The 17,023-nt window shown below is 33.9% G+C and overlaps 1 protein-coding gene across 1 annotated transcript; it reads left to right on the top strand.

Moving 5' to 3' along the window:
• The first annotated feature begins 2,987 nt into the window (after positions 1-2,987).
• LOC133326214 (uncharacterized) lies at positions 2,988-3,590 on the top strand. Its single transcript, XM_061534898.1, has 2 exons — positions 2,988-3,029; positions 3,094-3,590. The coding sequence occupies exons 1-2, from the start codon at positions 3,027-3,029 to the stop codon at positions 3,580-3,582; spliced, it is 492 nt and encodes a 163-aa protein (XP_061390882.1). The 5' UTR covers positions 2,988-3,026; the 3' UTR covers positions 3,583-3,590.
• Positions 3,591-17,023: the final 13,433 nt, after the last annotated feature.

The following is a 17,023-nucleotide window of genomic DNA, read 5'->3' as shown; positions in this document are numbered from 1 at the left end:
ATTCAAAAAATTTGAAATCGTTCGGAATCATGAATCATGTCATAGTCTACAAGCAGGATTTGCTTCATTTATGCTTCATGTCATACTTGGAGTCTTTGGTGCACTATTTGTATGAAATCCAACAAAATTATATACCAGAGATATATGTAAATCTGGACCGTTTTTTTTTATTTTAGTGCAATATAGAGGTGAATATAATGCAATATAGAGGAAAAAGAGGTGTACTTCTTGAGTACACCCTTTCTTTTTCATTGTCGGACAGGTTTTATGAGTGCGGGCATCTACCCCGACGCCTTTTTATTCTCATTTATAGTTTATATGGGTGAACTCGCGGCACATATCAGCTCACTATTTCAACGGATGATGAAAGTAGCTACCCCAGGTGACACCGCGGTGAGGTCAGTGTCTACAATTGATATGAGGGACCAAGATAAGCCTGGGCTTTATTAGAGCCAATCAGATCAGCTTTGTTAGAGCCAATCAGATCCGTTGTTTGGTATCCATCATCCCCTATATATGTAAGATATATCTAAATCTGAACCCATCCAAACGAAACTAAACACACGTCATTATAGACTCAATACGATTAGGTATTTCAAATTTCGTGTTAATCGGATAAACATTGGTAGTTTAGTGAACCATTAACAGAAAATCGTAGGAAAATATATATGGGAGCTATCTGTCTATCAAAATCTGACTCGATATTAACCAAATCTAGAACACATCATCTTAGACTAAATGCAATACATTATGCAAAATATCTAACAAAATCTAACAAAATATGGCGTACTTGGAGCACTATTTATATAACATCGTATGGAAATGTGAACCGATTTCAAAAATATTTAACACATGTCATTCGGCGGTCAATTTGGTATGCTATATAAAATTTTGTCGCAATCATTCAAATCATGTATGTTTTGTGCACCATTCAAATCAAAGCGGAAGAAAATATATATACTCTAAACCGATTTTCGCCAATTTCATTAGGGTTTGTCCTTGGGTCGAATAAATGAGTTGTACCAAATTTTATCCAATGCGAATCATGAATGCGACCTACACTTTGTTTACAATTTAACAACAACATTAGGACGGTCATGCGTAAATAGACTCCGAAAATGATTCTATGACAATTCTCATAAGGAACGATATGTCTATTCCGTTTCCTTTTGCCGGTTACAAACATATGCACACAGATGTAATACACTGTAAAATGAAATCCATTTTTTTATGTGAACTATAGGTCTTTATTTAACATGCTTCCTAATGTCCGATTTGGCCAAATATGCACCGTTTTCTTGCATGATGAATTGCAATTTTGCATTGCAAGAAAAATATGATAATCGCTTAGTGCCAAGTCCGGGCTGTATGGCGGATGCATTAAAAAACTTCCCAACCAAGCTCCCGAAGTTTCTGCCGAGGCCACGACACCTCTCCTGTTGGTCAATTCTGGCCGTTTCTGGTCAATTCAAACGGTCCAGTTGTTGACAGTAGAGATCAGAACTTGGCCATATGGAAGCAAATAAATAAATAATCCCCTTCCAGTCCCACCAAATGCATAACAGATCCTTCCTGGCCGTTATCGTATGTGATACATTTCTCAACTCCAGTCACCATCCGTTTAAGAAATAGGTCTATCTCATTCCGTTTGGCCAAGGCTTCGCATGTGGAAATTCGATTCATCTTTTTTTCTGTTAACATCGAGCTTAATTTTTAAATTCATCTTTATGGAAATGGTTTAAAACCGTTTTATGGTTGATTTTTAGCTCCTGGGCTGCTAACATGCCAGTCAACTTCGATCATTTCTCTAATTTTATTTATTTTCGACGACCGGTCTAATGGATTTCTTTTTCCCCAACCTAATATATAGTCAGGTTCCGAACATTTTATTCATTCACTATGTATATATATATATATATATATATATATTTTTATCAGTCAGGACCTTTCAGGAGAATACGTTTTTTAAGCTCTGAAAAATTAGGTACTAAATTACAGTCACATAGTTTGGAATACTGCGCTAGAAACTTCTACATACCCAAAAAAAAGCAGGACTTTAGTATGGGGGCATGGACCTATTTGGGAAATTTTTTGGGTAGGTGTATCGAACATCCATACTGCACACACTTCGGTGAAATTTCTGACAGTTATATGAGGGCTCTGTCAAGAAATGGTTATATGATCCGCAGTGTTGTTTCTGCCATGAATGCCAAATTACAGCCATTTCGCTAGGAAATTGAGGCAACGACCGTCAAAATAATGACAATTGGATTGTCAAAAGTGAATGTAATTTAACATTCAGGGGTCTTGGATGGTGAAAGAAAACATGGGCACATATTGTTGCAAAGACGATTTGGTTAAAAATATGTCTAAAACTTTCAAAATACCAAAGACAGTGTGGTACAAATCTGTAGCAACGATGGAGATTATAAAAATCAATCTTCAAAAAATACTTAAAAATTAACTAGTTTCCAAAATATTTTCTTTTCTACTTTATTTTGAGAGTCCATCATTAGCATGATGAACTCTCAAAATTAATTTCAATTATATCAAATATGAATCGAATTAATTTGATTAAAATAGTTTTTTTTCAATTCACAAACTACAAAAAATGTGATTCTAATCTAACTAGGCGTAAAGCAATTAAAAAAATAAGCGTTAAGACCTCCCTTTGAGTATTAATCTAAATTATTAATTACTAAATTTAAAAAATTAAATTAATAAAATGTAAGAAAACAGCAAAAACAAAGTGACAGATATTTCCTAATATTTTATTAACTGTCATTTCCTAAAACCAAATTAAATCGATTTGGTTATTTTTGACGTTCGATATGAACTTAACGATATGTATTTCAATGTCAGGCTAATTATAAACGAAGAAGATACATAAGCAGCAACCAAAGAGAGAAAAGCATCTATTTTGACAAATGATCTATGTATATAAAAGCAGAGTGAATTTGACGAAACTATATCAAACGACATTTAGTCTTTACAACATTAACTTCAACCAAGAAAACATTGCAACAATGGTGAGCATTCAAATCATTTCCGAATATTGTAAATTATTAATTGTTTTCCTTTCTTTATTTTCAGAAATTCACTTTGGCTTTGGTCTGTGCCCTTTTGGGTGTTGCTGCTGCTGATGTCTCCCATTTGAGTGGTGCCTATGATTATCCTAAACAGGATTCCGGTTACAGCTATAATGGACCAGCCCAACAAGATGGTTATCATTATGATGCACCAGTTCAACCTCAGCAAACCTATTTACCTCCTGCTCAACCCCAACAAACCTACTTGCCTCCTGCTGAACCTCAACAAACCTACTTGCCTCCTGCTGAACCTCAACAAACCTATTTGCCTCCCGCTCAACCCCAACAAACCTACTTGCCCCCTGCCGAACCACAACAGATCTACTTGCCCCCTGCTGAACCACAACAAACCTACTTGCCCCCTGCTGAACCACAACAAACCTACTTGCCTCCCGCTCAACCTCAACAAACTTACTTGCCCCCTGCTGAAGGTCTTGCTCAGGATGGTTATCATTATCGCGTTGTCAAACGTTATCGTCTCAGATCTCATTAAATATTGAAATTAATATGATTGCCATCGGCACGGTTGCCGGTTGTAATTGTTTTCCATTATTTTTTGTTAATTGTTGTTTGGGTATAACCCCGAAATATTTTTCTAATAAATCATTTCGTATAAAGCAATTAGTTTTGAGTTATTTTCTGTTATATCGATCATGGAAATTAATATTCATGCCGTGCCACAGTAAATTAGTTTTGTAGAAAAAGTTTTAAAACATAATTTTAGACCAAAAATAAGTAACATTATTATCACTACGGCGATCATAAAAGTGAAGAGTAATTCTGACGATAGATCAATCAAATATATTTGAGTGACAGGTTACATATGAAGGCTACGTCAAAACATCGTCGATTGGGTTTGATGATCGTTACATTAACATAATCTGTATTGTAGCAGAGGGTCTACGCTTATAGCTCTGCAAAAATATTCTTTGAAAATAATTTAAAAATATATTTATAGAATTTTAGGTGTTTATAATTTAGCCGAAATTTATTACTGTTCGTAGATATAAGGTTTTCTGAACAAAGATCGTTTGAAAGTCGAAAATGTCGATGCAAACATACGAATATCGATTTCTTGTCTTTGAGGACCCTACCTAAAAACTTATGAGGGACTTTTTATATAATATTTAGAGGTCAAAAAATCTTGCATTTTGGTGTTGACGTTGTTCAAGAATATTAGAACGCAAAGGAAGAACAAGGACTCGAGATAAAAGGATGATATGTTTTACAAAAACATTCCTCATACGATTTTTTTCGCGAACTGTAGACTTATCATCAAAAAGTTAATCGAACCATAACTCAAAAACGTTACCTATGTCGAATTTGTCCTTTTGAGTTTTTAATATACTCGCCAGGGGTTTTCATCCCTTTACCCAAAATTATGTTGCTTAGTGTCCGACATGTTCAACAGGAGACAGAAATGCCATGTTTATAATAAACGAAAAAATCCATATAAGGCGAACACAGCTTACTCAATGCACTGTCTATATCTAAGGCTATCATACGCCCTCTTTTTTAGAGGACAATCATCTATTTCAACTGGATGTCCTCTATCTGCCATATATTTTTATAATCTGTCATCTTTAGTCTCCTTTATTTTTAAGATCATGATCAATATTTATTTTAGTGGAGCCGTATAGAAACCAGTAAGGAAAGTAGTAAAGTCGGACTGGGCCGACTATATGATACCCTTCACCACTTTGGGTATATTCTACATATGTATCCTAACAGACATCTATATCTGAACCGATTTCAGGGAAACTTGACAGAGGCTAATTTATATTACTTTAGCACATTGTGTTTATCGGCCTATCTATGGATCTTTTCTCGAAGCTTAGCAACATCATTCTAGACTTAGTTCAGTACCCTATTCCAAAATTCGTGCAAATCGAAAGATATATAGGGTCTTTGGTGCACCAATTACCTAAAATCTGACGAAAATATATATGGGAGCTATATCTAATTCTGAACCGATTTTCACGAAGTTTTTCACACGTCATTCTAGACTTAATTCAGTACGCTATGACAAATTTCGTGCACATCGAATGATTTTTAGAGACTTTGGTGCACCAATTACCTAAAATCGGATGCAAATATATATGAGAGCTATATCTAAATCAAAACCGATTTTCACGAAACTTTGCACACATAATTCTAGACTTAATTTAGTATGCTATGCCAAAATTCGTGCTAATGAAAAGATTTCCAGGGACTTTGGTGCACCATTTACCTAAAATCGAGCGAAACTATATATGGGAGCTATATCTACATCTGAACCGATTTTCACGAAACTTTGCACACATCATTCTAGATTTAATTCAGTACGTTATTCCAAATTTCGTGCAAATCGAAAGATATGTAGGGACTTTGGTACACCATTTACCTTAAATCGAACGAAGATATATATGGGAGCTATATCTAAATCTTAACCGATTTTTACCAATTTCAATAGGGTTCATCCTTGGGCCAAACAAATGAGCTGTGCCAAATTTCATCCAATTCGGATCATAAATGCGACCAGTACTCTGTTCACAAAAATACATGGACGGACGGACATGCTTAAATCAACTCACAAAGTGATGTCTCGATTATTTTTGCCTGTTACACAAAGACATAATACCCTGTACCACAGTGTGGTGAAGGGTATAAAAAATCTTGAAGTGCTTGTACTTTTCCAAAATCTGGTCGCCTTACTATATCGGAAATGCGGCTAGAACCTTAAAATATTGAAAATGTGAACCTTACAAATATCTAATAAGCTGGACATTGGGTGTCAAAAAGCTGGACATAAAAAGCATTATGTGGACATTCACGTAAAATCAGTCTTGACTTTTATATGAGGGCTATGTCATGGTAAATATTTGGTGGGAACGTGTGACAGAAATGAAATAAATAATATATCATATATGGCCAATTCGGTCAAACATCGTCCATAAACTTCTGTGGTTACCCCGACATATTTTATTGTCTATTCCAAAACTCCATCTTAAATATTGCGACCTCTTGCGTGATTTCAACAGACAAGCAAGCAGACCTACATAACAAAAACCACATAAAATTTTAACTTGATTAGGGAAATTAAGTCTCCGGAGAATATTTTGAGGTTTGCCAACAGAATAATTCTACCTTATGTTGTATTAAGGTTCGGGAGCTTTCAAGACATGAATCCACATCAAGTATTTTTCTGTTAACTTTTTTTATCTTCAAGAACCCAAAATTGCAAATTACAGTCATTTAGTTGAAAAATTGAGAATAAAAGCTTCAAATTACTCAAAATGAGACGGGATATTTAAATGGGGCTTTAACAAAACATAGACAGATATATTAGATTGGGGAAAAATAAATCCATTATTTTTATATGAACTATCTGACTTTATTTAACATGCTTTGGAATGTCCGATTTGGGCCAAATATGCACTGTTTTGTTGTATGGTCTCTGGCAATTGTAAAAGTAACTTCATAATGCCTCTCTTACATATATTCTGCTCTCTATTTGCAATTTTTTATCATTAGATATCAATTTTTTATCATTAAAGAAATTTCGCAATGCAAGGAAAAGATGATAATCGCTTGGTGCCAAGCCCGTACTGTATGGCAGATGCATTAAAACTTCCCAGCCTTGTGTGGCCTAGCGTTGTCCTGGTGGTACACGACACATCTCCTGTTGGCCAATTCTTGCCGTTTCTGGTTTCTGATCGAATTTTAGCTTCTGGGCGATGTTACGACTTCTAACATGCCTGTCAACTTCGATCATTTCTCCGATTTTATCGACATTTTCGACAACCGGCCTTTCAGTGGGAGGTGCATCTTTAACATCAAAAATGCCTGAACGGAATCGACGAAACCAAAATTGCACATAATTGCCTGTTACAGTATCGGCACCATATTTGGCAAAGAAAAATGTAAAATGTACCGAATTTTCTCTTTGTTCACTTCCATTTTTAACACCCTGTAACTCAAAACTGAATGCACTAAACAAAAACAGCAAAATAATTTTTTACTGCGAAATGTCACCCTTCTAACGGTGATAAATTTGAAATTGTTTGATCGATACTATACGAGAAATCTATCAGTACAGCCATCTGCCGAAAAAATAATGGATATCTTTTTCTCCAACCTAATAGAAAGAATTAAAATTGACTTTTACTAACATGGCATGCTTATGATAAAATTTCAATATATAGTATCACTTTCAACCAAATTAGCTGTTGTGTAGCACCATGGCACAATTATACAAGGTAGTCTCATGTAGTCATTTTTTCCAATTTTTTCATAAATATGCCTTTCACAGTATTCAGAATTTAAATGAAAATATCTTCCTTCGAAATGTACGCAAATAATGTGTTCAGTAGCAAAAATTGCTAAAGAATTTATATTTATAAATATTTTGAAGTTCCCTACCTCTAAAACTTTTAAATACAATTTATAACAACCATGGTTAAATCTTGAGAGAAGGTTCAGCTTTAGAAAATATATTTTGTTTAATTTATTGAAAACATGTCAATCGACAAATATAAAATTTTATGGAATTTATTTTTTATATTATTTCAAATTGATAGGTGAGTTCCAAATTAAAAAGGGTTGACAACATCAAATTCTCAAATGAGATTACCTTATGTAATTATGCCATGGTGTGGCACATAAAATTAAAAATTTTGTCACCTTGTTGATTTTTAAAATGTTCACAATGATTATATTCAGTTCCTTTTATTTTACTCTACGAATTTTCCCAGTATCATCGTACAAACATTTATCAAACTTGAAGCAGAAAATATGTTTTTATCCCAATAAAATACAAAGAAATGTCTCAAATTGGATAACCCAATCCATCGTACACAATATTCTCTAGAAGAATAACATGTTTGATTAATTTGCATATAAATGGTCAGCATTGTGTCAAATGCAGGTGAACGAAGATTGTTTTTCATACACAGTTTCATACAACAGGGTGCATTGACCCGTTTTATGTACTAAGGCACAATCTCCTTTCGTCGATAGGAGAAAAAATATATAATTCCTTCTAACCATTGTTATAACGTTTTCTTAGTTTTTACATTTTCCAAGAACATGTCCTTATTGTGTGTATAGAATGTTAGTTCAAGGATTTGAAGTATGTTCGACTAAAGGCTTTTATGTAAAATGTTGTAAATATATAAGAAAGGGGTTTTTTAGTAAATTTGTCATAAGAACGATGTATCTTGGATTGAATGCTCCTATACTAAAGAAGAATGATAGATAAAAACTGAATTTTGTATACAATGATTTATTACATATAAGCAATTATCCCCAACATGAACATTAATCAATATTCGAGTATGGACATACAAAGACGTTTTTTTTTCAATAACTAGGACGTAACAAATTTGATATTTGTAAACAAGGAATGCCTCCTTATTTAATGGTTTTCTGTATATGCAGCGAAATTTTCAAATTTGTTCTCCTTTCCTTGTTTTATGTTTAATATGGAGTATTAAATTTGTCATTCCGTTTGCAAGACCTCAAAATATTCGTCAGAGACCTTATTTTTTGATTAGAATAAAAGTCAATGTCGATTTAGTCATATCCATATACCTGTTAAAATCGCGATAGAGATCGTAATATTTAAGATAGAGCAATGACATTTTGTACACAGGTTGGATTTGAAATGGGATATTTGTTTTGTCATAAACCCCATTTTAGGGTACAGCAGCATTTTTAGTATTTTGAAAACTTGAAATTAGATTTTTCCTATTGGAGTGTAAGTCGATCAGAATATAATTCAATCTCTATATATGAATGTCGGTCTGTTGAAATCCAGATAGAGGTCGCAATATTTAATGATAGCTCCCATATAACTCTCATTATTCGGTATTTTGGGAAGAATTGTCTGTAGTGTGGTACTTTGAATTTCCATTGGATAGCATATCTCTGTACCAAAAATGATCGACATCGGTCCACATTTTATGATATATCCCATATAAAGGCACCTCCCATTGTTCGGTATGTTGGGGATTTTGGGCTGTTTTTTAACCACATTGGGTGCCAGATCAAAAATTTACAATGGTTTTTTATTACATGTTAGCGATTTACTGTGTCATAGATAAAACCAGTAAGGAAAGTAGTAAAGTCGGACTGTGCCGACTATATGATACCCTTCACCACTTTGGGTATATTCTACATATGTACCCTAACAGACGACGCGTTTTTGTTATATATGTATATCTGAACCGATTTCAGGGAAACTTGCCAGAGACTAATTTATATGGATCTTTTCACGAAGCTTAGCAACATCATTCTAGACTTAATTCAGTACCCTATACCAAAATTCGTGCAAATCGAAAGACATATAGGGTCTTTGGTGCACCAATTACCTTAAATCGGATGAAAAATTATATGGGAGCTATATCTAAATCTGAACCGATTTTTACGAAACTTGGCAGACATCATTCTCGATTTTATTCATTACTTTGTGCCAAATTTCGTGCAAATCAAAAGATTTCCAGACTCTTTAGTGGACTATTTACCTAAAATCGGGCGAAGCTATGTATGGGAGCTATATCTAAATCTGAAACGATTTTCACGAAACTTTGCACACATCATTCTAGACTTAATTTAGTACGCTGTGACAAAATTCGTACAAATCAAAAGATTTCCAGACTCTTTAGTGGACTATTTACCTAAAATCGGGCGAGATTATATATGGGAGCTATATCTAAATCTGAACCGATTTTCACAAAACTTTGCACACATTATTCTAGACTTAATTTAGTATGATGTGCCAAATTTCGTGCAAATCGAAAGATATATAGAGACTTTGGTACACAATTTACCTTAAATCGGACGAAGATATATACGTGAGCTATATCTAAATCTGAACCGATTTTCGCGAAACTTTGCACACATCATTCCAGACCTTATTCATTACGCTGTGCCAAATTTCTTGCAAATCGAAAGATATATAGGGACTTTGGTGCACCATTTACCTTAAATCGGACGAAAATATATATGAGAGCTATATTTAAATCTGAACCTATTTTTCCCAATTTCAATAGGGTTCGTCCTTGGGCCAAACAAATACGCTGTGCCAAATTTCATCCAATTCGGGTTATAAATGCGACCTGTACTTTGTTTACAATTTAAGATGGACAGACGGACGGACTCACGGACATGCATAAATCGACTCAGAAAGTGATTCTATGCATATTCTCAAAAGGAACCATGGGTCTATCTCGATTATTTTTGCCTGTTACAAACATATGCACAAAGACAAATACAGTGTGGTGAAGGGTATAAAAACGATTTTAGATAATTATACATTCAAATTATCTAAAATCGTTTTTATACCCTCGTGGTGGAGTGTTGTAAACTTCGGCCCTTCTAAACTAAACGTACGTTATTTTGAAGATTATTGATTTCGATCGTATTGCGAGGATTTTTGTCATCAGTTCCTAGTGTGGCATTTTCTTCAATCGTACACTAATTACGGAAATTATTATTTTATAATGAGCTCATTGAAATGTATTCCATTCGCTTGCATGGTCTTGATATGTGACTATGCAAGCGACCATGTAAGCGGCCTTCCCTAAACAGTTCTGAATCATCGACTATTAGAGGTTATTGGTTAAAGACAACTCACCCACATTATATAACGCCCAATTATTTGTATTTTGAAGTTTTTGGACACATTTTTCATTTTCCTATCACAAGTTAAAAATACTAATTCGCTCGTATCGATATGTTTAACTTTCGGTGTTTGGATGATTTTGAGTTTTTATGAACACATTCTATCAAAAGTGACAGCAATTCAGTACTTCCTTTGCCCAGAGGTTTAGAAAATCTCTTCGAAACAAGTTTCGACATAGGTTTACTTGTACTTCGCAATCTGCATTGTATCGAAAGTTTTAGTTATCACTATGGTGTAGTTGCGAGAATCGAAGTGCTTCTAAAGTAGTCTGTATATCTTCCTATTATTCCTTTTATTATTCCCCTCAAACAATAACCTATGACTTGTATTCCATTGCAACTAAATAACCTAAATTAACCGCAATGTCATAATGAATAGCACAATTTTACAATTATTTATCGTAATTTCCACAATACATCACATCATCATCGTCCAAAATTTTCTTCTACATGACTGAACACCGTTTTGCGGCAAAGACGTTGTTAGCCATCTTACACGGGGTCATTATTCGAAATCATTGTAATGTGAAATTAATCGCATTTTGAAATATTTGCTTTCTTATGAATTGGGACTTAACGGCAATTCAATGGGTATTAAATGAAACATTGTGGTTTTGTGTGTGTGTATTTCTGTGTTATCTAGACGTGTTGTGATTCTCACCAACACTGAATGGATGCTGTCGCGTTATTATCGCCATCGTTATAACACTTTTGCGCGTGTTTGCAACAATTGTTGCAACATTTTGGGTAACGCACATAAGAATGGTAATTTGTAAAGCGAGAATGTAATTATCGCAGTGGATAGTGCACTTCACATATAAATGAACATTAAGTTAGTTATAGAATGGGTATTTATTGTATTGGTGACTGTGTATGAATAACTACTGAGATATATATACCCTTAACTATAGATATAATCCTAAAATTTTGTATTTGGTCAGTGCTGCAGATGAGTGTTTATTTGAATTTTCGTAATAAATTTTAAGTCGATATTCAGTAGAGTAACTTCGGGTAATGTGGACCACCATTTTAATTTTTTGATATTGTGGGCGTAACAACGATAAAAAATAAAAACTAATTTTTTTCGCAATATAGTAGATTTGTTGACTAAAGATATTCCAGCTCAAACATTATATATATTTGTCAATAAAAATGTTATTGCATTATATTTCAAAAAACTCAAAACTGTGAATAAAAATAACTTGGCGGGTAATGTGGACCAGTATGTGTGGGTAATGAGGATCAGTAAGTTAAAGGTAGGTTGTGGATTGGTTGTGATAAATTTCAATTTATTGGACTCTTGGGTAACAATTAATGCAAAAATATATGGGTTTATGTTTTGGAATAGACCCCAATTGCGGTATTTTGAAGGTCCTTGCTTCATTATCCAACCGAAGCACCTGTAATTTCGCTTTTCGATTTTTCAGAGGATAGAATACCTCCTCGCATATTAAATGCGCCCATGTTTCGAACTCGTCCTCATGAAAAGGTCCAAATTTTTATAGTGGTCCACATTACCCACACACATTTTTTAAAAATTATTATCGGCTTCAAAATTAAAAATAACCGATTGTAATTACAGCTAAACGTATATTTTTGTTAAAGAAAAACACATAACTTATTTATATTCGAGAAATTTTCAATGTAGGAAGGGTTTGGTCCAATGAAGACCCCTATTGTTTTTGGTAAAGATCGGTTAATATTTAGGGGATGAAATGGACCAAATACCTAATTTTTGTCGGGTTTTCTGGTCGCTCCAGAGGCCGCAATTATGGCCCAAACATCTTGAATTTTTACATGGAGAATGGGATTGAATCAAAGATCGGTCAATATTTAGCGGGTCAAATGGACCCTGACTTTTGTGTGAAAAATCACAAAATTTGTATTCTACGGCTTATATATTTATAAAGAACATAGAGCGGAGAAGTTGATAGTATATCCGAGACAAGTGATTGGCCTTTAAACTGGTACCAATTATATTGTCCTATGTACTCGGATGTGGGTGTTATAGGTAAATATTTACAGGTACTTACGTATTCCGCTTGAAATGTTCGCTTTGAAATGTTAGGATCAAGGACAACGGCCAAAATTTTCGGCTATGATCAGATAATAATTTTGGACCGAAAACTTATTTTTTGTGTTTTTTTTCGATTCGATCCATAGGTTACAATTACACTGTGCAGCACTAAAATCTTGAACCAATCGAGACCCCCAAAATCTTGAAGCTTGTGATGGTGGAAGAAAGTCCCTAGCTGGGTTTTGCATTATTAGCTAAGTTTTTTTGTTTTTAAATTAATTTTTAAAATATTCGACTGGGGGTGGATTTTAGCACAATTTTCGAATAATACTATATCTATATCTCGTAAACTATTCGAAATATTGCGTTTCTCTCTTAAGCAATATTTTTCCTCTTAATTAGATCTAAAAATTTTCTTTTGAGATAAAATCAATAAAACAACACCATCATACTGAAAATAGCACAACTGCAAGAAAATTAAAATTTCGACTTACTTTTTCCATGTTTAATTTTTACTTCAATTCTGTACCTATTTATTGAAAAAAGCATAGCAATTTTTATTTCTATAAACATACAATTGGGAGTGAATTTCTTTGGTTCATTTTGATGAATTTGTGAGGCTATAACTATGTGAAGGAGTCAACCAATGAAATCGGGGTTTTAAGAAGAGTTGTTTGATTTGCTATTGGCTATCTTTTCGTCAGATATTTTTTGTCCGAGTCAGTAGCAGTTTCTGAAATAAGTGTGAAAAACATGGAAAAAGTATGTCTAAATTTTAATTTTTTTTGCAGTTGTGCTATTTTCGGTATGATGTTGTTGTTTTATTGATTTTATCTCAAGAGAAAATTTGTAGACCTAATTAAGAGGAAAAATATTGCTTAAGAGAGAAAAGCAATATTTCGAATAGTTCACGAGATATAGACTCAATAATAAGTACGTATTATTCGAAAATTGTGCTAAAATCCGCACCAGTCGAATATTTTAAAAATTAATTTAAAAGAAATCCTTAGCTAATAATGCAAAACCCAGTTAGGGATTTTCTTCCACCATCACAAGCTTCAAGATTTTGGGGGTCTCGATTGGTTCAAGATTTTAAAGTTGAAAAATGTGTCACTGTGTTATAAGCCGAACATCACAACACAACCCACGCTGAAGGGAATATGGACAAGTAATTAGAAGGGCTGTACTGAATATTGGTAATATTCGGAAAATATGTCAGTGTAAGGAAGAGGTGCTGTCGACCTCTCGGGAAATTCAACTCCTCGAACGATTCGTCGAAGAATATAAAGTATGCAATCCTGATGAAAGTAAAATGTCCGTCCATTTTTCTGTTGGATGTTTGGATATTTATATATCGGTTTGCTATTTTTTATACTTTGGCATTTTTTTGCACCCATTTCAACTGAATTGGGGGTAATTTGATATTTTGAGATCTCATTGGGTAAGACATCTTCCTACCAATCGTAGTCAAATTTTTAAGGTAAACCCCATAAAACTGCACGCTCCAAAAAGTCGTTTTTTAGACCACGATTTTATGGGCGTTTTTCTCCAAACAGCGCTTTTGCGAATGGCGGGCATGTATAAAAAAGTATAAAAAGTTCCGCCTGGCAGGACTTAATATTGTTGTTACAGACAGCGATTTTGCGAATGGCGGGCATGATTAAGTATAAAAGTATAAAATGTTCCGCAGGACTTAACATTGTTTTTACTTGTTTTATGTTTATGGATAAAATTGATTAGAGACATTAGTTAATTTTATCCATAAACAAGTAAAAACTATGTTAAGTCCTGCCAGGCGGTTTTATACACATTAAAAATTCCCGAACGAACTGTTTATACCCTCCACAATGAGGACGACATTCAAAATATGTAATATTAATGGGAACTCCTAGGAGAAAACTCGTGTTATAATTGAACCTTGAATATACCGAAAAAAGACGTGAGAAAAAGATGATTACCTACTTGTAATAGTGAGGCTAGCAGTTTATGGGGCTATACCAAAATGCGGATCAATATGGTTAATTTTGGGTAGTGAAATTTGACAATCAATAAGAATACAAATTACAGCTAATTCGGTTGAAAACCGTGTACCCAAAATATTAACTTGAGTCAATTTTAATCATTTTTAGTACAGAGGTATCTCAAACTTGGTGCAATATTAATAAGTTTTAGTACAGGGATGTGATATAATATTATTTCTTTCCACATTTTTTATTCTTAGCTATGTTTTCAAGAAATTTAGTGTTTAAATTTTTGATTTTTTTTTTTTTTTTGAATCTACACTATTTCAAGAATGTCCGTACAAAATTTCAAGTGAAAATCTCAAGAACTCTTGAAGATATAGCCGATTTATTGTGTCAGCATCTAGTGACGGCTAAAGGGCTTCTTAAACTTTAAACGCGTTTTCCTCTTTTGCGAATGGCGAGCACGATAACTCAAAAACTAATAATCCAATCGATTCCAAATTTTTACACGTTTCTCTGTGAGTGTAAAGCTATCGTATGAACTAGGATAAAGCCAATCGGTGAAGATCTTCCTTATTTTTTAACTTGGATTTTGGTAAAAAAAATCGGCGATTTTCCAAAAATATTTTTTCAAAGGTCCGCCATTTTGTTAATTTTAGAGCGAAGTCAATAATCCTAGTTCATACGAGAGCCAGACGTGTACTCTATCTAACACCGTTGGAATATGCGGATTCCGATGTTCCAGTGAGGAGTTATCATTCTTTAATTACAAAAACAACAACAAAACAATCATTTTTTTTTTTTTTGTAAATTATGTTTCTTCTCTTTTAAATCATCAACTATATATGTGCAAAGTTACAAACCTTAACATGCATTGGTATTGATTTACGAGCCCATTGGAAATCTTGAAAAATTAAAATTGGAAGGGGGGGTTCCCTTAACAAGCATTGGTATTCATTTACCAGCCCATTTAAAATCTTAAAAATAAAAAATTTAAAATGGGGGGGTTTCCTTAAGACAGCATTTCCAGAATCTTGTTGAGACTAACCTGATATTTCCAATTACCACATTTCTGCCAATTCTGAAAAGAGATACAACATTTTTAAATTAAATTAATATTATTTTCACTCAGAAAAGTACAGGTTAACAAATATTTATCTCATACTACAAATTTTTTTATTCGATATTAAACCAAATCAAGCCTAAAAGTATGCTGTATATTCATTAGTATATGAATATACAAATGTCTGCACCTGATGCATCTTCGGGTTTATTGCGGAATATGTATAAATATAATTATATTATTACTCTTTAAATTACTGATAGTCTTCATAATATTATGATGTTATTATATTTATTCTTGTTGCTCGACATACTCAATTGCATTGCATTGTAGTTTTCATGGCATTATTTTTCTTGATATTAATTCCAAGTCCAACATTGCGAGCCAGTTTCTCCAGATCTTCTACTTTTGACTGCATTGTGGATATCTTGTGAGAGAAATGGCAGACAGGGACGTACGCAGGGGGGGAGCCCTGGGGGCCCGTGCCCGCCCCGAAATGAATTTTTTTCACAGTAAATTTATGTTTGCAACAGCGAATTTTTTCATTTTGTACCTTCCATATTACAGTCCGTCTAAATTACAGGGGGTGTGCCATTCCTAGATTTGTCTATTATGACTCGTAGGATGTTGGTCTGGTCCACACAGAATATATTTGGTCTGAAGACAGCTTGTTCATCTCTCAGAATGTTTTCTACTTGCCTTTGAATTCTTTTCTGTATTATGGTTGCCAGATTTTTTTTTATGGTGTTGAGCAAGGTTATTCCTCACATGTTGTTACAATCTTTGAAGTCGCAAATTTTGCGTAATTTCATAACAATGCCTTTCTTCCAAATTGGAGGCAGTCTCTCTTTCTCCCAAGCTGAAATGATGTGAGGTCGAAGTAACTTAGCTGGGGTTCTGTCGTCGGCTTTTAGCGATTCCACCGTTAAACCATATTCTGCTGCTGCTTTGTTATTTTTTAATTGTTCTATTACCTCTTTTATTTCATTCAAGCTGGGCGATACATTCAGCATATTTCATATTGAAATGCTATTGTAAATTTCCTTATTTTCAGAGGTGTTTCTGACGTTCCGTGTACCAATGACTGGAATGTTTGGCATATTTCTATGAGTCGCTCACCGATCGTTTTTGACTCATCATCCATGTGTTCTCATTGCTGAATGAGTTTTGGTGTTATAGCTTCCTATTTGAGAGATAAAACCACCCACGAGAATCACAATGTCACTTT

The sequence above is a fragment of the Musca vetustissima genome, unplaced genomic scaffold, assembly GCF_032173495.1.
Source record: "Musca vetustissima isolate MV318-11 ecotype Yass unplaced genomic scaffold, APGP_CSIRO_Mvet_v1 utg7694, whole genome shotgun sequence".
Classification (NCBI taxonomy): Eukaryota; Metazoa; Arthropoda; class Insecta; order Diptera; family Muscidae; genus Musca; species Musca vetustissima.
Note: the sequence above shows the minus strand (reverse complement) of the source record. Positions and strands in the feature narration are given on the sequence as shown.